Source organism: Nicotiana tabacum, chromosome 3, assembly GCF_000715075.1.
Source record: "Nicotiana tabacum cultivar K326 chromosome 3, ASM71507v2, whole genome shotgun sequence".
Classification (NCBI taxonomy): Eukaryota; Viridiplantae; Streptophyta; class Magnoliopsida; order Solanales; family Solanaceae; genus Nicotiana; species Nicotiana tabacum.
In genome coordinates this window covers 157245625-157268024 of record NC_134082.1, presented here as the reverse complement: position 1 = coordinate 157268024, position 22400 = coordinate 157245625, and the positions used below count along the sequence as shown (strand labels likewise).

The 22400-nt window shown below is 36.8% G+C and overlaps 1 protein-coding gene across 1 annotated transcript; it reads left to right on the top strand.

Annotated features, from left to right (window-relative positions):
- The first annotated feature begins 3909 nt into the window (after positions 1-3909).
- On the top strand, positions 3910-18897 carry LOC107770086 (gamma-soluble NSF attachment protein-like). Its single transcript, XM_075250110.1, has 9 exons — positions 3910-4122; positions 4862-4929; positions 5030-5114; positions 5201-5359; positions 7121-7258; positions 7935-8013; positions 9157-9236; positions 11367-11496; positions 18465-18897. Exons 1-9 carry the CDS (start codon positions 4079-4081, stop codon positions 18567-18569), a joined length of 888 nt encoding a protein of 295 aa, XP_075106211.1. The 5' UTR covers positions 3910-4078; the 3' UTR covers positions 18570-18897.
- Positions 18898-22400: the final 3503 nt, after the last annotated feature.

Genomic DNA, 22400 nt, shown 5'->3' with positions numbered 1-22400 from the left:
CAAATCTAGAATTGATAGCGTGGTGCAATATAAAGTTAATTTCAAAATATTATCTGGGATGATTCTGAAGTTGTTTGATTGAGAATTTTGGATATGTTCTAGATCTTGAAGTTTAATTTTCAAGAAATCAAACGGTTCATAATTTTTACATCCTACACCAAGATATGAATTTTTTTGTTGAGACTGCACAAATCTGGAATTGATAGCGTGGTGCAATATAAAGTTGATTTCAATATATTATCTGAGATGATTATGAAGTTGTTTTATTGAAAATTTTGGATATGTTCTAGGTTTTGAAGTCTAGTTTTCTTTAAATCAAACGGTTTACAATTTCGATTTTTTTACACCGAGATATGAATTTTTTGGTAAGACTGCGCAAATCTAGAATTGATAGCGTAGTGTAATATAAAGTTGATTTCAAAATATTATCCGGGATGATTCTGAAGTTATTTGATTGAGAATTTTGGATATGTTTTAGATTTTGAAGTCTAGTTTTCGAAAAATTAAACGGTTTGTAATTTCGATATTTTACACCAAGATATAGTTTTTTTGGTGAGACTGCACAAATCTAAAATTTTTAACATGGTGAAATCTAAAGGTGGTTTCAAAATATTATTTGGGGTAATTCTGAAGATGTTTGATTCTAAGTTTTGGATATATTTTAGATGTTGAAGTTTAATTTTCGAGAAATCAAACGGTTTATTATTTAGACTCTCCCACAACAAGATATGAATCTTTTGTTACAAGCACGTAAAGCTGAAAATTATGCGACTAAGATAAAAGTCGGACAATGTAAAGTAAAAGAGAAGCTGAAATATTTAAGCCCTCCAAGTCTCAAGTTGAAGTCTTCAAGTCCTTCGGTCTTTAAGTTTCAATCTTAAAATTCACCGATCTTAAGGTTGAATTGTTCAAACCCTCCGAATCTTCGAGTTGAAGTCTGCGAAGTCCGCCAAATCTTCAAAGTTTTCCAAGTGTTCAAGTCGATGTCGTCTTCGAGTTGAAGCTTTATAACTTCCAATCTTAAGGTGGATATATAAGTCCCTTTGTACCTTAAGTTGGCCTCTTCGCGGGTTTATCCTTAAAAGGAACTATAACTTTCCAATCTTAAGGTGGACATATGAGTCCCTTTGCACCTTAAGTTGGCCTCTCCTATAGTCGGGCCGTTTTGAGAGTAATCTCTCTGATAATCAGGCCACATTGAGAGTAATCTCTCCGATAGTCGGGCCGTTTTGAGAGTAATCTCTCCGATAGTTTGGCCACATTGAGAGTAATCTCTCCGATAGTCGGGCCACATTGAGAGTAATTTCTCTGATAGTCGAGGCACATTGAGAGTAATCTCTCCGATAGTCGGGCCACATTGAGAGTATCTCTCCGATAGTCGAGGCACATTGAGAGTAATCTCTCCGATAGTCGGGGCACATTGAGAGTAATCTCTCCGATATTTGGGCAAGGATAAGTACTCATCCCCTCACACCCCGAGATTGTCTTCTTCATGCGTGGATCATCTTGTTGAACAAGAACATATCTTTCTCGCTTGACCTACAAAAAAAGACAACAAAGAAGAAATTACCTGCGCATTAATGCTCCCGAGTCCGCAAAGCTAGTCTCAATTTGCTTGTAGATTCTGCGAATTGATGCTCAACAAATATGAGCATATGACTTTAAATAGATCTTCATAGATGGCTTTCTATGGCATATTGCATGATGTGGGATCGTGTAAAAGGCAGTGACTATTACCTGTTTCTGACATGGACTTGGTGGGGACTCTTCCGTATTAAAATAGAAGTCAATCAAAGCTATTTGGTTTAGAAAAGGATTTGGAAACATTCGACATCAAGCTGTGTGGTAAGAATATGTACACATTCATAAGAATTAATGCTTGCTTATGACTCTTCAAAGGATTTATGAGTAAGAATTTCAAATGGAAAAGGTTGTCACGTATCATCAATGTTTCAGTAAAGCAAAAGTGAAATGCATCGGCAAAGTTGAAGTGCAAATGCCAAAAGTTTAAGCTTATATGGTTTTCCATTGTCATCTTAAAAGATGAATTTCTATTATAAGCAAGTTTCGAGCAACTGACAAGATTTTTGTTACAAAATATTGCCTAGACTAGTAAATTGGGGCTTCAAAATTATCCCATTTGATGTCTTCATAATACTTCAATCCTTGTCTTAAGTTCGACATGTTTAGGACTGGCAAGTCTTGAAGTAGGGGGCATTTGTAGGCATATAAAGTTTACATAAATAAAATCCATAAAATAATTTGGACTATATTTTAAATTCGAGATATATTGGTCCAAATATATATATTATGTGCTAATATAATTGGATTAATTATATAAGTCCAACATATATGGATTAAATAAATAAGTCTTAATCCCTTGGGCTAGCCCATTAATTTGGGCTAAAGTGCTGAGCCCACTTCATTTAGCCCAAGATGTCATCTTCCTAGAGGCCTAATTTGGTGCCACGTGTCAAATGATGTGGCGCTCCAAGTCAAACGGAAAAGCCAATAGGATTGTGCCACGTGTCAAAATGACAAGGCATGCCAAGTCAAATTAAAGGGCCAATGAAACTGCGTCATGTGTGCAAGTGACATATTTCGGCCAATCAAATGCGGCCATGTCACACTGCAAAATTATTGGTCGGAAAGAGTTTGTTCTTATCACAACTCCTCCCTTCTACAACTATAAATAAGGGTTTTCATAACTCAGAAAAGACACCAGAAGTATAACAAGAAACAAGAGAGAGCTCGTGGATCAAACGCCGCAAATTTCTCTACAAGTTTCAAGCTTCAAGCAATCAAGTTCAAGTTTAAAAAATCAAGTCCAAGCTCAAGAACGAAGAACGAATCAAGATCAAGTTCAAGCAGTCAAGCTCAAGCTCAAACTCAAGAACAAGATCATCGTTCGTGGAAACAAATATAGATTCAAGATTAAGCTCAAAGGCCCTTGAATTTATTTTATATTGAAAAAGTAGAATCAGAGGATTCATAGAGATTGTACACTCAAATATTCGAAATCAAATACTATAATTGTTGCGATATTTTTCGGTCTTGATTTTATTTTCTCGACGCAAATTTATTGTCTACACAATTTTAAAGTAATGTCCATCTTTCTTTTACTTGTCATCAAATAAACTCTTTAATAAAATTTATTTTAGTTTTTAAGTTTCAAATTGATACGTCACTTAAGAAGAAGAGTGAAAAGTTATACTATTTGGTATGAGAATATTTAAGTCAAAAGCGTGTTTTAGTAGTTGAATTAAAATTATTGGTTAAATATTTGGTGTTGAAGTAATAAATTTTAAAAGGAAAGAAATTATAAACTAAAATCTTACTCGGTTTCAACTTCTTAATTATATAAGCTTGTACATAGTTCGAATATGGAAAAATTTAATCAATAAATTTTAATTGATTTTATAATCCTAAATATTAGGAAAATAATTATGACTATTCCTAAATATTAAAGAATTAATTTAATTAATATTCCTAAATATTAGGTTATACATTAAAAACTAAAAGGCTATTTTGTCCAGTGTGAACTTTATTTTTAAAGGGTAAAAAAGACGAACGACATTTTGCTAAGGGTCTTCGTGATTTTAATATAGTATATATAAATAGATAAATATAACGATTTAAAAAGAGCATTTTCTTAAATTCAAAATTGTAAGGACGTGATCTAGAAATCGTTCCAACTATAAACAACAAAACAATTATGGTTGTTCAATCCCACATGAGTTAGAGTCCACTATATATATCTTCATTGAGCATATTTCTCATTTGAGTTGGGGGAAAAAAATACAAAAATCCCATATTGATTACCATTAAAAGTTTTTTTTTTTCTAATGGAAGGAACCATATGACTGATGGAGACTATACAAATTTGAAACCTTAAAGGCATATGTTGTCAATCCCATATTGAATTGGGTCAAAAGTTACGACACCATACGTTGGGGCCAACTCCGCAATTAATCGAAAGTTGCATTTTCCTGATACGGTCCCTGCAAATGCGGAACAAAACCGGATTCTCAGATTGACCGGAGAAGCAAGGAAGGAAACTAACAGCACATCATCAGCCATGGGTTCCGATCCTGAAAAGTTGATGACCAAAGCCGATAAACTGTAAAAACCTCACCTACCACCTCTATTAATTCTGTATTATCTATTTATGAATCATTTTCTTTCTATATTTCCAAGATTCAATTTTTGTCAGATAAATTTGTTGTTATATAACAATTTTAAGGTTGTCTGACCAAATCTTTGTAAGAGGGTGCCGCTTTCTCTATGTTACTGGTGTAAATATGGTATAATACACACTCACACGCTTATACAGAATATATACATGTAATTGTCTTAACTTTTAAGCTGTCTATAAAGGGCATATTTTGTTATAATTTTAAGAAATGTTTATGAGAGTGGTAACGGAATGTGCATACTTTTTTCCCATCGTGTGATGTTTAAGCACTTGATTGAGCTAATAAAATTTCCATTTTCTTGATCAGATTTTGATATTCTATTATTTATTACGCCGTCACCAACCAGTAAAATAGTGTTCTGATCAGAGATTGGAGCATCTTGATTACTCTTTTGGTCTTTATTAACGTTAATATTTCCATTTTCTCGAATAATATTTGGATTTAGGACTTGAAAGCAAATTTTTTAGTTAATGCGCTTGATCTGAGAGATTAGATGTAGTTATGGCGGTGCAAAATACCATATTCGAGATCATGTACTTGTCGTGATGCTGGAAGAATTTTCTGTTCTTTGATGCAAAGTACAAAAAGAAGCCTTTGTATATTTAATCCTCATTTCTTTCCACGTTTTAAGTTTTATGTAATTATTTGTTCCCCTATCTGTATAGGACAAAATTAAGTTTTACCAGGTGGAGTAGCGATTGGAGAAGTGCTACTGTTTTATATGAGCAGGCAGGTATGTACGATATTTATATTTGAGTAAAACAAATGTTACATAAATTGGAACACTTTGAGCATGTTAATCACGTGACTGACACTATGTTCTTGCATTACAGCTAATGGATTTAGGGTTGCTAAAAGTTATGAGAAAGCAAAAGAAGCATTTGAGAAAGCTTCAAAAGGACAAGAGATGCTTTCCTCGTATCCTTTTCCCCAATCAGTTTCTCTGAATTTTTCTTGTCGTTTGTCGATTGAGTCGGTTCTGAGATCCTTGACAAGTAAATCAGGCCTTGGGATGCTGCTAAACATATGGAGTCTGCTGCTACCATGGCGAAGGAACTAGGCAACTGGAAAGAAGTTGCTGACTTTTATAGAAGGGCCTCTGAGCTGTACAATGAATGTGGGAGGGCGCAACCTGCATCTGACGCGCTTGGAAAAGGTGCACGGTATGTCGCCGACTCATTTGGTTGCATTTATCTTTAATGCTATTGCCCTTTCATTATGTGCCAGGTTCAGTGCACAAAATTATAAATCCACAACAAACTCATATTGAATATTTCAGCTTTTATTCCATTTATTTTGTTTCCAATTTAGTGCAAAAAAGTGGGAGGTTGTTATTGTAAATTGCTTATTACCAGTTTACAACCCAAAAACTGTCCAAAAGTGCAGGGGTCTATGGCACAATCTGTTTTATGCTATATCAAGTACAATTTAGTCTTATCTGATTATAGATTTAGAGAATCCCCGATCCTAGGGAACCCCTTGTTTAGATCTGGAAAACGGGAGGACTGATATAGCAACCCTACCTAGTTCGAGATTGAGGTGTAGATTTGTTGAATCTGATTATACCATATCAGTGATTAACTAGTTTCTGTCAGTTGTTTGACTTGCATTTTTGCAATTCCTTGAACAACATTCAGCCGTATTTTAAGTAATGATAAATAAAGATACCTCCGCCTAGACTTCAAGTTAATTTAAAATATGTTTGTAGAAACCCGGAAGTGAGAATAAACATTGATTATTCCGTAGCGCATATATTAACAATTGCTTCTGTATAATGTGCACTATACGGAATCCACAATTTGCTGGTTGCCTTATTCCAGTATATATCTTAAAGTGGTCAATCGACTTTAAATATCTCGCATTAGATGATTAGATCTTGACAGGATTTAGGAGAAAAGGCAAGCGTGATATATTGCTAGGCTGATCAGAATTAACAGAAGTGTTGAACTTTCTCATTGCTGAATCAAAAAGGTTTCTAATGCTAATATGCAAAAAATCAATTAAAGTGATATTCATGATTAGTCTCATGATATAATATCGATGTTGAACAGCTAAGTACCAAATTAAGCCAAGTTGTGCTTAAAACTGAACTAGAGACCAAACTCAAGAGTCAAGACAAGAGGTTTTGAGTTCCATTTATGTTGATCCGACCTGTTCAGCTACTGCTTACATCAAAACTTAATTCTACTTTCCAGAAGTACAGCTAAGAAAAATGCAGGAATAATAGCGAAAAATACTGAGGAGGTACAACAGAAATCTAAGAGTGGATACAATTCAAGCATTTCACTGTTTCAATCAAAGCAAGCTTAATGAAACCATTTATTTTTTTTACATTTTAGATGTCACGTCATGCAATTGTTATTAAAAGTTACCACTAGGTGTCTTTCCTCGCACCATTGAAGAACCCCAGAATGGAAATTGAATAAAGTCAAAGAGGAAGAACAGAATAGGGTGGACTGGGCATGGGAAATGCTGGAAAGTTTGAAAAGGGGTTAAAGAAGAACAGAAGATTGAAGAGTGAAAGCCGTGTTCTCCTGTGGAGTTGGCTGATGTTCTCAAGTAGATACCCTAAGAGGGGAGTCTGAGTGTTCTAGATGTCGTGGCTTCCCGGCTTTATGTGCTAGATTGATCGTTGTGAAACAAAGAAATGGGAAAAGCGGATAATGACTGGAACAATCCGACTATGCCAGTTTTGTGTTTGGCATAAGTCTAAATTCTGTGCTTAACTGGCCCTGTTTCTGTTTCTCTTACTAACCTGTTCAATGGGAAACTCTGGTTAGGGAGGGGGTAATTTTGGTGGTTCTAACAGTTTCCTATAATATCAAGTTCTTACTGTAGATTCTTTTTATATGTTTGATACTTTTTCCTTTTGCTTGAGATTGAAACAATGTGTCGTATCTGATAAAAGGTTGTTAATGTTATAGTGCTTTAGAAGATGGTGCACCTGATGAAGCTGTTCAGTTGTATATTGAAGCCTGTGACACTCTTGAAGAGGATGGGAAGGAACAAATGGCCTTTGATCTATATCGTGATGCTACAAGGGTTTATCTGAAGCTTGAAAAGTGAGAATTACATTTAAGGCAGATATTACTTCTAGAAGTTAGAAGTTGATGTATTAATCTAATATATCTTTTAACCTCTTTCTTTTCTTTCTTTTTTACCTTCTAAATATAAAAATAGTCATACCTTGTTGAGCTAAAAGGTCACAACCAAGTTGGAGCGACTGTGACTTTCTATACATCGGAATTTTGTTAACTTTTAGGTCTCCCCAATGTAGACCTAAAAAAAGAGTTCACATCTTTAAATCTACAAACTTTTAGGTGGACCAATTTGCACCATTTCTCCCCTCCTTCTCATCTTTTCTAAGCTGAGGGTCTATTGGAAACAACATCTCTACCTTCACTAGGTAGGGATAAGATCTGCATACACACTATCATCCGCAGACCCCACCTGTGGGAATATACTAGGTTTGTTGTTGTTGTTGTTGTTGTAATCTGCCAACTTAATAATATATCTTCTAGTGGTCCTGGTTTTGAGCCTAAGATACCATGTACTATCAAAAAAATATTCATGTGTTTGGTCTAGGAATAAGAATCAGACCCACACGTGAGGGGCGTTATACAAAACCTAAAGAAAATTAATAAAAGTGACTCATTTCTAACAGTAGTTTTAATTGAAGCGGTTCACACAGATTCTACCTTTAGTAAGTGATGATGACTTTGATTTCACCACATGCAGGTATGAAGATGCTGCAGGTATCCTATTAAGGTTGGCATTAGCTGCTGACAAGTGCAACGCAACACACAGCCAGTGCAAGGTTTGAAAGCCCTTTAGTCACATTTTCATCTACTGAACACTACTTTGACATTATCTTGTTTAATTCTTGGATAAAGAAAGTCTAGCAAAGTCCATGTTTGTTATGCCATAGCCTTTGAAACCCAGAAATTTTAGTCTGTAGTTTCTGAATTCTGAAGGAATGGTTACTGCTGCAATTCTTCATTAGCTACAACTATTTGTAATGTGTTTGAACAATAATAAATGGCAGTTCTTTGCTTCCCCTCCCCCCCCCCCCTCTCCCTCTCTCTCTTGCATTTCCCTTGCCATTCTTTTGTCCGTCAATTGCATATGTATGTAGGAGCCAATGGCAGCGATATTGATGTGGCCTCTCTTGTAGTTCGTCTACCCTTGTGTCTTTTTTTTTGTGCCTAAACTTTACATCTGCTGCTTATGTTTTAGTTTTCTTTTCTTAGACATTTTTAAGGAGTGATCTGTAGCCGTGTGCATTTTTCGGCTTTAACAATAAAGCTGATTGCATTCTTCGGATTATTTGGACTGAGTTTATTCAGTTATGGGATTGGTTTCGGTTTAGAATATGGGAAATTTGGATCTTTTGGTTTGTTTTTGATTTTCCACATAATAATGATATAATCGAACTTATGGGCTCATATATATATTGCTAAGATTTCTATGTATGCTTTTTTCTTCCACCCTTTTTGGTCACTTTCTTTCTTTTTTCCCTCTTGCCTCTTTTTGCTGTTTTCACTTTGTCCTTGTTGGTGTTGTTAACATTATCTTCTCATTTCAGCCAATTCTTTGAGCTACTGAGGAAGTAGTCTCGTCTCGGGAGGATGTGATTATGGTTTCAGTTTATATGGGCCTTATTGTATTTTCTTTTTGTTTCAGTTTTCTTTTTCTTAGAGAATAGTAGTCCTTGGTTAACACGTGCTTGAATGTTGGAGTGGGTATCTCAGGTTCTCTGTAACGATCTGTTGATCCTTATCTAACTCATCATCCATGACTTGTCTCCTCGTGATTAATGCGGGCATAAATTTTTGATACAACGTTAAAATAATTTTTTTATCAATAAAGATATATATAGTGTTAAAATACTTGAAAAATTGTTCTGCTAAGTGAAGGTTTCAACCTTTCAGCAATTGCTAAACTAATCATTTGTTTGCAGGCTTATCTTAGTGCAATCATTGTGTACCTATATGCCCATGACTTTAGGCAAGCGGAAAAGTGCTACAATGATTGTTGTCAGTAAGTTACTTATGTATTTCATCAGCTCAAGTATGTTGATTTTCCCTTTTTGTGTACCTTTATGATCATGACTTAAGTGATTATGCGCTACAAGAATTATTTTTCTAATTCTCCATATGTATTGTTTTACTTTTTCACCGCTAGAATTGGAAGTCAAGAGCAAGTGGAATCCATTAAAAAATTTTATGTATGAGATTTAGTTTTGATGGAAAAAAGAATAAAAGTTTTACTAGGTGGAATGGGAGGAAAGCATATGGAGAAGGTGAAACGAGATCTGACAAGCGAAGTCCATTGCAGGAGCTTAAAGCTTGAAAGTTGGTTTGATGGAAAAAAAGAATCATATTTTATTAGGTGGGAAAGGAGGAAAGCAAATAGTATAGGTGAAATGAGATCTAACGAATAGGAAAAAGTAGTTTTCTTTGATGCTTATAGTTCTTGTGTACTGACCAGCATCTTTTCTTTCTTGTTCATCTTTTCAAAGCTTTGTAGCATGGCTGGCCTTGTTTCCTTTTTCATTTTAGACTGCTTCCCGGTAGCTTGGCAGCAGAGGAAGTTTACCATGCAGATAATAACCATTAGACCATTGAAATTGAGAATTTTAATTTCTTATTATGAGTATATCACTCCATGTGGACCCATATACTCAAATAGAGAAACTAACAATATCGTGTGCACTCCTTAAAAAAGAAGAGAACTATCTCATGTACTGATATACGCGTGCCTAACAAGTAGGGATGGCATGCTCAGTTAGTTGTCAGCTAGTTCAAGTTAGCTGCTTTACCACCATTATTGCTTTGCGTGGATTATTTATTTAGTTTTACTGCACTTAAATGTCGTACTTATCTCAATACATATGCATTTTAAAGTTTAAACCAGTTCCTGGATGTGTTCAGTCCCATTGAATCTTTGCACAGGTTCTAGTGCAATACAATCTTTCTCTAGTGAAGTTCATTGTTTAGCATTCCCTTTTTCATTTGCACATCTCTTTATGGTGTTTGTGGTTAAGGAAATATGTCTTGTATGGAGAAAACCCAAAAAATAGGCAGGTCCAAAAGCGTTCTTTGAGTTTTCCAACACAATGATCCAAGGATGAGGCTTACAATGATGTGATTGATGCTTTTACCATTTCAATGCATTTTCTCCAGTGCCCTTTGGCAGGCAACTTCTTCAACCTTGTTTAGCCCAGTTACATTAATCTACTTCCTTATCTTTAAGTCTAGGAGTGCCAGATCCCATACTACTTTCACCTGGGTTAGTCAGACTTAGTTAAATCTGGATTAGCCAATAAATAGGCATCTCTGGATTATAATATCCTCATCAAGTCCCTAGAATCTTAGAGTCCATCTTCTTAGATCCTTCTTAGCTTGTATTTCTCCTGTTGCACTCCATATCCGCTCATTATTCGAAATCATACCCCGGATCTTCCACATGCATGGTTAACGTAAATGTTGTTTAGTTCTGTCATAGAACAAGTTTTATTGAAAAGGACTGATGGTTACTACAAGAGTTCAGCTTGCTCCTATTTAATATAGAGTTTTTTTAAATATCTGAATAAATGTGCTGCTGCAAATTTTTGTTCACTGGTTCGATATTTGTTCCCTTTGTGATAGAGCAGTAAATGAACGTCCTGTAAGCTAATTGTACAAGTTTTCTCCTCTATTCTTGCTGTAAGGCTTCAGCAAATCACACAATTAGTATGTGAGTCGCATATCTAAGTGGGAAGAGTTTGTTGTTTGAATATGTAGTAAACAGGTGATAGTAGAAGAAAAGAACTACCGACTATGGACCTCCAGATACTTGCCTTTGTCTAATATCCTTCTATATTGGCCTAGAGTATTTTCCTTTAATTCTTATTTATTTTTCTGAGTTGAGCATCTGGGACATTATGCTAAGGGAAGAGGGTCAACAAGGAATGGACGGCTAAAATTGTTAGGCTTCTGTGTACCCCTACCTATTCAGCTTTTCATGTTTATCTTTCTCAGATTGATGAATCTATATAGACAGTTTTATTTTTCAAGCTCATGTTTGCTTCTGGTATCGATAACCTCTCTTATATTTTTAGTTTACTCATGATTTTATCAGGTTAATTCTTATCCTACTAAAGACACGGTTGTTGGCTCTTCTTTGTAGGGTTGAAGTTTTCCTGAATAGCGATCAAGGTCGCTGTGCTGGTAAATTTCTCTCTGCTTATGCTGAAGGCGATGTTGAGGATATTAAGCGTGTGGCACAATCAAGCACTGTATCAAATCTTGATCACACGGTTAGTCATACAGTTAGATTTTTAGAGTCAAAATGATGAGTGCTAATTACTGTCTTACATTTGTTAGAATAGTTATGTGAATATATGTAATTAGTCCTAGTCCCTTATGCAATAGGAGTAGGTTATGCGTTGTGAATACATATAAATAGGGCTCATTGTAACATAGAGTATTAATCAATAATATTTCCCCCCATGCTTTCTCCTTATGTAAGAGGGGAGCGGTAGCATTAGGGGAGTTGGGACACTCCGAGAGGCGCCTAGACTTTGGGTACTGTAGGCGTATCAAGGTTGAGGAAGTAGTGGGAGCTGTGGGTAAGATGAGTCGGGGCAAAGCGACAAGACCAGACGAGATTCCAGGAGAATTTTGGAGGTATGTGGGTAGAGCGGGCTTAGAATGGCTGACTGGGTTGTTTAATGTTATTTTCAAGACAAAGAGGATGCCAGATGAGTGGAGATGTAGTTTGATGATTCTGTTGTTTAAGAACAAAGGTGATATCCAGAATTGTAATAATTATAGGGGCATCAAGTTGTTAAGTCATACCAAGAAAGTTTGGGAGAGGGTGGTGGAAGGGAGGGTGAGGAGGGCGGTATCTATTTTTAAAAATCAGTTCGGGTTCATGCCGGGACGTTCTACTACGGAAGCTATCCACCTTAGGTTGGTGGAACAACACAGGGAGAGGAAGAGGGATTTGCACATAGTGTTTATTGACCTAGAAAAGGCGTATGACAGGGTCCCTAGGGACGTTCTTTGGCGATGCCTGGAAGTGAAAGGGGTGCTGGTAGCATACATTGAATCGATAAAAGATATGTATGATGGAGCTAAGACTTGGGTCAGGACTGCGAGAGGTGACTCCGAGCTTTTTCCGGTGATTATGGGGTTACACTAAGGATCTGCGCTTAGCCCATTCTTATTTGCTCTGACGATGGATGCCTTGACACACCATATTCAAGGGGAGGTGCCATGGTGTATGTTGTTCGCTGATGATATAGTTCTGATTGATGAGTCGCATAGCGGTGTTAATGAGAGACTGGAGGTATGGAGGCAGGCTCTGGAGTCCAAAGGTTTCAAGTTGAGTAGGACCAAGATAGAATATTTGGAGTGTAAGTTCAGTGGCGTGTCGGGGGAAGCGGACGGGGTGGTGAGGCTCGACTCACAAGTCATCCCCAGGAGAGAAAGTTTCAAGTACCTAGGGTCTATTATCCAGGGAGATGAGGAGATTGACGGGGATGTCACACACCGCATTGGGGTGGGGTGGGTGGATGAAATGACGGTTAGCAGACAAGAGGGTACCACCGAAACTCAAAGGTAAGTTTTACAGAGCGGTGGTTAGGCCGGCTATGTTATATGGGGCTGAGTGTTGGCCAGTTAAGAATTCACATATCCAGAAGATGAAAGTAGTCGAGATGAGGATGTTGAGATGGATGTGCGGGCATACTAAACTGGATAAGATAAGGAATGAAGATATTCGGGAGAAGGTGTGCGTTGCTCCCATGGACGACAAGATGCAGGAAGCGAGACTTAGGTGGTTTGGACACGTGCGGAGGAGAACCATAGATTCCCCGGTTAGGAGGTGCGAGCGGTTGGCTTTGGCAGGTACGAGAAGAGGTAGAGGGCGGCCTAAGAAGAATTGGGGCGAGGTGATCAGGCAAGACATGGCGCGACTCCAGATTTCCGAGGACATGGCTCTTGATAGGAACGTGTGGAGGTTGAGCATTAGGGTTGTAGGCTAGGGGGTAGTTCATAGTTTTTTCCTCTTTGTATCGGGTAGTCTGATAGAGTTTTGCCTATGTCTGGTAGCGGTCTATGTTGTGTTCACACTATTTTGTTGTTTTGCACTATGTTGCTCGGATTCTCCGAAAATATGGCCAAATACGTGTCGGATCCTCCAAAAGTAGTGCATTTTTGAAGGATCCGACACGGGTGCGGCTACATTTTGGAGAGTCCGCGCAACATAGGTTTTGCATATGATTGTATTATTGCACTCCCTTTCACTTATTTGGTGTATTTTAAGATATTATTATTACTTCTCTTGCTTCTTTTGTTGTTACAGATCTCTTCTTTCGTTTCTTTTCTGAAATTATTATCTCTTCTGTTGAGTCGAGGGTTTCCGGGAAACAACCTCTCTACCCTTCCGGGGTAGGGGTAAGGTCTGCGTACATCCTACCCTCCCCAGACCCCACTAGTGGGATTTTACTGGGTATGTTGTTGTTGTTGTTGCTGCTACAAGGATTATAAGAAAATAATACAGTGGCAAGCCGAAAGCAAGGAGCACAACAAAACAAATTAGGGGACACACTTCTCTCACACATCATACACTTCAAATTGGAAAAAAAAAGATAAATAAAAAAGGGAAAAAGCTGGAAATTGACCCTTGCACCTGAAAATTCCCACTCACGCGCCCCCACGCGTCGACATATGAGGGCTGTTCCGATCAGAATTTGGAAAAATTTCTTTTGGACAGTGTAATCGCCTTGAAATTCCGAGCCTACCCATCCAATTTAAACCAAATTCTGACCACTTTTATATTTTTTCGGCGTGAACAATGATTTTCAGAAAATTTTCTGGCATTAATAGTAATTTCCAAAAGGGTTTCCGATTTTTCCAGCGTGAACATTATAATGTCATTCGTATTAGAAGCCTTGAGACTCACAATCCGTTGGATCGAATGCATTGTGCATTGAATCCAATCCAGATGGTTTCTTTACCAGATTATATTGAGTTCCTTCCGTACAAAGCACGTAACAGACATCTTCAGGATTAGCCTCCGTTGTTCCAACAGATAGTAGCGTGACTTGTGTCTCCCAGTCTTCAACCTTTGAGTCTTGGGTCATTGATTAAGGTGCATCTGATCATATTTCTGGTAACAATTCTCTTTTCACTAGTATTTCATACTCAATCTCTTCCAACAGTCACAATGGCCAATGGGTCTCAAACCATGGCAACTGCAATAGGTCAAGCAAGTCCACTTCCTTCCTTACCTTTAGGCTCAGTTCTTTATGTTTCCGGTAGTCCTTTTAATCTCATAGATGTTAGTCGCTTAGTCAAATCACTTAAATTTGCTGTTTTATTTCTTGATGACCTTGTTTTTATACATGAATGCAGTACGGGGCGGATCATTGGTACCGGACGTGAATCAGGTGGACTTTATTACCTTATCCTTGCAAAATCACATGGATTCACATCTTGTCTTCCTTTAACAACTTGTCATGTTACTGATTCACCAGATTTATTACATAAACGGTTGGGACATCCTAGTTTGTCAGAACTTCAGAAAATGGTACCTGACTTATCTCACTTGTCCATTCTAGAGTGTGAGTCATGTCAGCTCGGTAAGCATACCCTTTCCTATTTCCCGCGGCGTCTTGATAATCGAGCAGTCACATTTTACTTTAGTCCATTCAGATGTTTGGGGTCCTAGTCGGGTCAGTTCTACCTTGGGATTCCGCTACGTTGTCAGTTTCATTGATAATTATTCCAGGTGCACTTGGATATTTTTGATGAAAAATCGATCTGAGTTGTTTTCTATTTTTCAGACATTCCACGCTGAAATTCAAAACCATTTTCCCGTTTCTATCCGCACATTTCGTAGTGATAATGCCCTAGAGTATTTGTCTTCCCCATTTCAGCAGTTTATGAACTCCCATGGGATTATTCATCAAACATCTTGTCCGTACACATCCCAACAAAATGGGGTAGCTGAAAGAAAGAATAGACATCTTATTTAAACTGTTAGTACCCTACTCATACAATCTCATGTTCCGCTGCATTTTTGGGGGATGCAGTTCTTACATCTTGGTATCTTATTAATCGTATGTCATCTTCAGCTAAACAGAATCAAATTCAATTCTCTATCATGTTTCCCCCCTTACCTTTGTTCTCTCTTTCACCTCGTGTCTTTGGGAGTACATGTTTTGTTCATAACTTTACTCTAGAAGAAGATAAGTTAGCTCCTCGTGCTCTTAAGTGCGTATTTTTGGGTTACTCGAGAACGCAAAAGGGATATCGATGCTATTCTCCTGACCTCCAGCGGTATCTTATGTCTGCTGATGTCACCTTCTTTGAAACTCAATCATACTTCACAGGTCCAGGTAATCACTTAGATATTTTTGAGGTGCTACCAGTTCCGTCTTTTGGAAATTCAGTCACTATCTCCCGTTCATCTTCCTCCATAGCTCCATTTGCAGCTCCGCCACCTATAGTTCCAGTGCCACCACCTAGTCCAGTTCCACCAACTATAGCTCCAGTGCCACCCCCTAATCAAGTTCAACCTTCTACATCTCCAACACTCCTGACTTATCATCGTTGTCCGCGCCTAGCATCAGGCCCAACTGATTCACGTCCTGCACCTGACCCTGCTAATACTGCGGACTTGTCTCCTCTTAGTCAACCGATTGCACTACAAAAAGATATACGCTCCACACTTAATCCTAACCCCTGTTATGTCGGTTTAAGTTACCATCGTGTGTCATTATCCTATTGTGCATTTGTATCATCTTTGTCCTCTGTTTCCATCCCTAAGTCTACAGGTGAAGCACTGTCTCATCCAGGGTGGCGACAAGCTATGATTGATGAGATGTCTGCTTTACATACGAGTGGTACTTGGGAGCTTGTTCCTCTTCCTTCGGGTAAATCGACTGTTGGTTGTCGTTGGGTATATGCAGTCAAAGTTGGTCCAGATGGCTAGGTTGATCGACTTAAGGCTCATCTTGTTGCCAAAGGGTATACTCAGATATTTAGACTCGATTACAGTGATACTCTCTCCCATGTCTAAAATAGCACCAGTCCGCCTTTTTCTATCCATGACTGTTGTTCGCCATTGACCTCTCTATCAGTTGGACATTAAAAATGCTTTTTTTCACGGTGACCTTGAGGATGAGGTTTATATGGAGCAACAACCTGGTTTTGTTGCTCAGGGGAAATCTAATGGCCTTGTATGTCGGTTGTGCCAGTCCCTTTATGGTCTAAAGCAGTCTTCTCGAGCCTGGTTTGGTAAGTCCAACACAGTTATTCAGGAGTTTGGCATGACTCGTAGTGAAGCTGATCACTCTGTGTTTTATCGGCATTCTGCTTCAAATCTCTGTATTTATCTGGTAGTTTATGTTGACGATATTGTTATTACCGGCAATGATCAGGATGGTATTAGTAAGTTGAAGCAACATCTCTTTCAGCACTTTCAGACTAAGGATTTGGGCAGATTAAAGTATTTTCTGGGTATTGAGGTCGCTCAGTCTAGCTCATGTATTGTGATCTCACAACGGAAGTATGCCTTAGATATTTTTGAGGAGATAGGAATGACAGGTTGTAGACCTGTTGACACTCCAATGGATCCAAATTCTAAACTTCTGCCAGGACAGGGGAGCCTCTTAGCGATCCTGCAAGATATAGGCGATTGGTTGGTAAATTAAATTACCTCACAGTGACTAGACCTGGCATTTCCTTTCCTGTGAGTGTTGTGAGTCAGTTTATGGATTCTTCCTGTGATAGTCATTGGGATGCAGTTGTCCACATTCTTCGGTATTTAAAATCAGATCCAGGCAATGGTTTATTGTTTGAGGATCGAGGCCATGAGCAAATCGTTGGATACTCAGATGTTGATTGGGCAGGATTACCTTCTGATAGACGTTCTACGTCTGGATATTGTGTCTTGGTAGGAGGAAATTTGGTGTCTTGGAAGAGCAAGAAACAAAATATGGTTGCTCGGTCTAGTGCATAAGCAGAATATCGAGCAATGGTTATGGCGACATGTGAGCTAATTTGGATCAAACAGTTGCTCAAGGAGTTGAAATTTGGTAAAGATTAATCAGATGAGACTTGTGTATGATAATCAACTGGCTTTTCATATTGCGTCAAATCCAATATTCCATAAGAGAACTAAGCACATTGAGATTGACTGTCACTTTGTTAGAGAAAAGATATTCTCGAGAGATATTGCTACAAAGTTTATGAAGTCGAATGATCAGCTTGCAAATATTTTCACCAAGTCCCTCATTGGTCCTCGTATTAACTACATATGTAACAAGCTCGGTACATATGATTTATATGCACCAGCTTGAGGGGGAGTGTTACAATAGTTATGTGAATATATGTAATTAGTCCTAGCCCCTTATGTAATAGGAATAGGTTATGTGTTATGAATACATATAAATAGGGCTCATTGTAACATAGAGTATTAATCAATAATATTTTCTCCCGTGCTTTCTCACAGCACTCTGACAAATTTAGCATGGCCCAGAGTAGCTCTTTTGACAATATTGAGTTGCAAATGCCTACTATTTCAATTATTTGGATGGCTGTTGTGCTTAGGCTTGTAACATCGTCTTGAATGACAATAAGTGGGTAGGTTAGTTCTTAGCTTTTTGGTAAGAATGGTTGGAATGGGGTATCGCCAGGTTTCTATTTAAACTAGACATTCCTCAATCCAACTGTTTTCTCTCCCGCAAGTGACCGGTTCTGTAGTTTTCTAGCTATAAGATTTTTGGAGCATCTTTTCTGCTAAATTGTCCCGACTGATAAAAACTTCTACTTTTTCTTTGATATTTGTTTTTGACTTTTTATTTGATATTTGTTTTTGTAAGTCGTTTACTCAGTATTGTATTTTTCCTACTTGCTTCAGAACTTTCTCCCAGAATTCAAAGAGTCAATTCATTAATTGAACTGCAAAAATTTTTCTTGTTTGGTCTGCATAGCTGTTTCATGATTAGCTTCTAGATCATTGTCAATGCTCAATGCTTCACAGTTAACGCTGAACTTGAGATTTTAATTTGCACTTGGACGAAAAAGTAAGGAAATTAAGATGCATAAGCAAGAAGCTTCATTTGTGTGATAACTATTTTCCTTCCCTTTCCCCTTCTTTCCTGCACCTACATCTAATTGTACTTGTGTTGTTTATGAGTGTGTGTACTTAAGCCATTCAATAATCCATTCAACTTGCTATATTAACATTTAACACAAATTGCAATAAATCCAGATCATCAAGATTGCGAGGAAATTGCCTACCGGGGATGTAAGTGCGTTCAAGAACGAAGTCACGAAAGATAATGAAGAGCCTTTGGATGAAGATGATCTGACCTAAACTTTCACTAGTTGAGTCAAAGCTTCATGTGTGCTAAGTTTCTGGTCTGACCGACAATCAAATATATAAAACTCGAGTCTTCTTTTTTATTATTTTATCCTGTTAGATTTGTTAATTATATCATGAGAAAATGTCTGAGAGACACCGTGTACAGAAGAATCTCACAAACCATCGCTCCACGGATTGATTTGCGGATTGGAAGCTTTTGTTTGCGAATGTAATTTCATTTTTTATAGAAGCTATTTGGTGATTGTTGGATCATTGAAGCGCAATCTTAGCATTGTGGTTCTGTACTGTGTTATGTGAATTAAATGAACTCAATTCTGGAGATTCCTCCCCTTTGCTTTGTTCCTCCAGCATTGACCCCCTTTGCTTTGTTCCTCCAGCATTGACCATAAAACTGATGAACAAAACTATGCAAAAGACTGGCAATCTGATTTAAAGTTTTACTTCTATTTCAAATTAATGTTTAGTTGTTGTAAATAGTATGTGGATGAAGTCCATGTATGAATAGTTTGTGGATGGATTTCCACATCCCTTACATTGTTTTACTGTAGTAGTCCTTACTTTTTATGCTTATAAAAGGTTATGTAAATGGCAGTGGAAAGACACACCAAAAGGAAGTGAAATACTCTTCCTTTCTATCTCTGTTTCTTATTTATATTTTACTAAATTATTTTTATTTTATAACACGTTATCAGCGCGAAACTCTAATTTTATCCTTAACCCTGCTAAGTTGAGTCATATTTTATTAAGGTATGTATCATTATATTCATTTTGTTTATGGCAGTACATATCATATGCTCACTATTTGCAGATTACTAAATTATTTTTATTTTATAACATGTTATCAGCACGAAGCTCTAATTTTATCCTTAACCCCGCTAAGTTGAGTCATATTTTATTAAGGTATGTATCATTATATTCATTTTGTTTATGGCAGTACATATCATAGGCTTACTATTTGCAGATTACTTGTGCTCTTGGACATCTTAAATAGTTTAAGTACATTGCAGTGATAAAATAATCATTTCCTTCGGTGCTTAACTCTTAGATGACCTCAAAGTCATCAAACTAGCTACCCACTAATGAAACTATTTATAATATCATGAACTTCCTGGATCAAAACATATCTTTAAGGCCTTTTTTAAGGCCTTTTGAAGAACTGTGAGAAATAAAGTGACAAGTAATAATTTTATATTGGTTTAATTACTCTATATTTATTGTATTGGAACATATAAATAATGTTTGTCGCGTTCAATTCTACACACACACACATACACACACATATATATATACATATATATCAATAATATAAAGTGAAATGAAACAGTATGTTGTTTTCACTTTATGGCCAGAATGAAATGAAATAGTAGGATGTTTACATGATATAACTCTATTTTCGTTTCTTTTTTCCCTTAATCGTTTTGTTCCATTAATTGTTTATTTACATAATTATTTCTCTAACTTATTTATCTTTTATGATAGTTTTTACTATGTCAAATTTATCAAAACTTGAATTTGTGGCACTTGACATCACCGGGAAGAACTATTTATCATGGGTCCTTGATGCTGAAATTCACCTTGACGCTAAAGGTCGTGAAAATACTATTATACAAGGAAATGAAGCATCAAATTAGGATATAGCGAATGCCATGATCTTCCTTCGTCATCATCTACATGAAGGGTTAAAGACTGAATATTTAACCGTAAAAGACCCACTTGAATCATGAAATAATTAGAAGAATCGATATGACCACTTAAAACTTACGGTATTACCAAAAGCTCGATGTGAATGGATACATTTAAGGTTGCACGACTTTAAAATAGTGAGTATAATTTTGTTATTTTCAAAGTAAGTTCTCAGTTAAAATTATGTGAAGACACTATCACAAATGAGACTTCTTACAAAAAATCACTTTTCACGCTTCGAATGTAGTGCTACAACAACAATACCGTGAGAAGGGTTTTAAGAAATATTCTGAGTTAATCACATGCCTACTTATGGCTGAGCAGAATAATACTCTATTAATGAAAATTCATGAAGCTCGTCCCAATAAGTCAGCTCCATTCCCAGAAATGAAGTTGTAGCTGCAAATGATAAGTCTGAAAGAAAACAAAATAATTACCGTAGTCGTGGACATAGTAGAAGACGTGGACATGGCAGGGGACGAAATGATTATTGTCATCATGGTGAAAATAAACAGAAGAACAATAAGGGTTCTCAAATTAATCCTTCAAAAAGTAAAACTAATGTGTGCCACCGATGTGGTATATAAGGTCATTGGGCACGTATTTGTCGTACGCCAGATTATTTTGTCACACTTTATCAAGCCTCCCTCAGAAAGAAAGAAAACAATGTGGAAGCACACTTGACCTTTCAAAATAATGATGAGGAAGCAGGTACTTCAAACAAATATGATTCTGGGGCACATCTTGCATATAAAGATAATGATTTTGAAGGCTTTGCAAATATTACTAATTTAGAAGCTGGAGACTTCTTTGAGGATATTGACTGAAGAACTAATCATCTTATTGGGGAATGAAGCTATTATAAAAGTTGTTATTTTTTCATTTTATGTTTGCAACTGGTTTATTTTCCTTGAGTGTATTTTCCCTAATGCATCATGTATTGCTAGTTTCTACATTCGTAATGTATTTCTTAATGTTCTTTTCTGTTAGTCTTTCATATTTCTGATGATGTACTTTTTGATTTCTTTATGAAGAATATGAAAATTTTCCAATCTTCAGTTGGATTCAAGATTAATAAAGATGATATATGTCTTTTGGATAGTGCTACAACACATACTATTTTAAGAGACAAGAGATATTTCTCTTATTTGGTAATGAAAGAAGCCAATGTTAATACAATATTCAGTAGTACAAGATTAAATGAAAGTTCTGGAAGAGCTAATTTATTACTACCAGGAGGAATAGATTTGGCTATTGATGAAGCGCTATATTGTAGTAAATATCAAAGAAACTTATTAAGTTTTAAAGATATTCGCCAAAATGGCTACCATATTGAGACTGTAAATGATGAAAAGATTGAACATCCTTATATTACTACAATAATGTTTGGTAAGAAATATGTGCTTGAAATGTTACATGTTCTTTCCTCCGGCTTATACTACACAAGTATTAGCAGGATTGAAACACATGCCGTAGTAAACGAGAAGTTTACTAATCAAGATAATTTTATTATTTGGAATAACCGGTTGGCCCATCCTAGTTCTACTATGATGCGTAAAATAATTTAGAATTCACATGGACATTCAATGAAGAATCAAAATATTCTTCAGTCTAAGAAATTCTCTTGTGCTGCATGTTCTCAAGGCAAATTAATTATTAGACCATCAACTATTAAAGTTCGGATAGAATCCCCTGCATTTCTAGAACATATACAGGGTGATATATGTGTGCCCATTCACCCTCCATGTGGACCATTCAAATATTATATGGTTTTGGTAGATGCATCTACAAGATGATCACATGTGTGCTTACTATCAACTCGCAATATGGCATTTGCGAGATTGTTGGCTCAAATAATAAAGCTAAGAGCACAATTTCCAGATTATGCAATTAAGACAATTCGTCTTGATAATGTTGGTGATTTTACATCCCAAGCCTTTAATGATTACTGTATATCAACTAGGATAAAAATTGAACATTTGGTTGCTCATATTCATACACAAAATGGTCTAGCAGAATCATTGATCAAACGCCTCCAATTAATTGCTAGACCAATGCTTATGAGAATAAAACTTCTCATTTTAGTATGGGGTCATGTTATTTTGCATGCAGCAACACTAGTGCGGATAAGGCCTACAA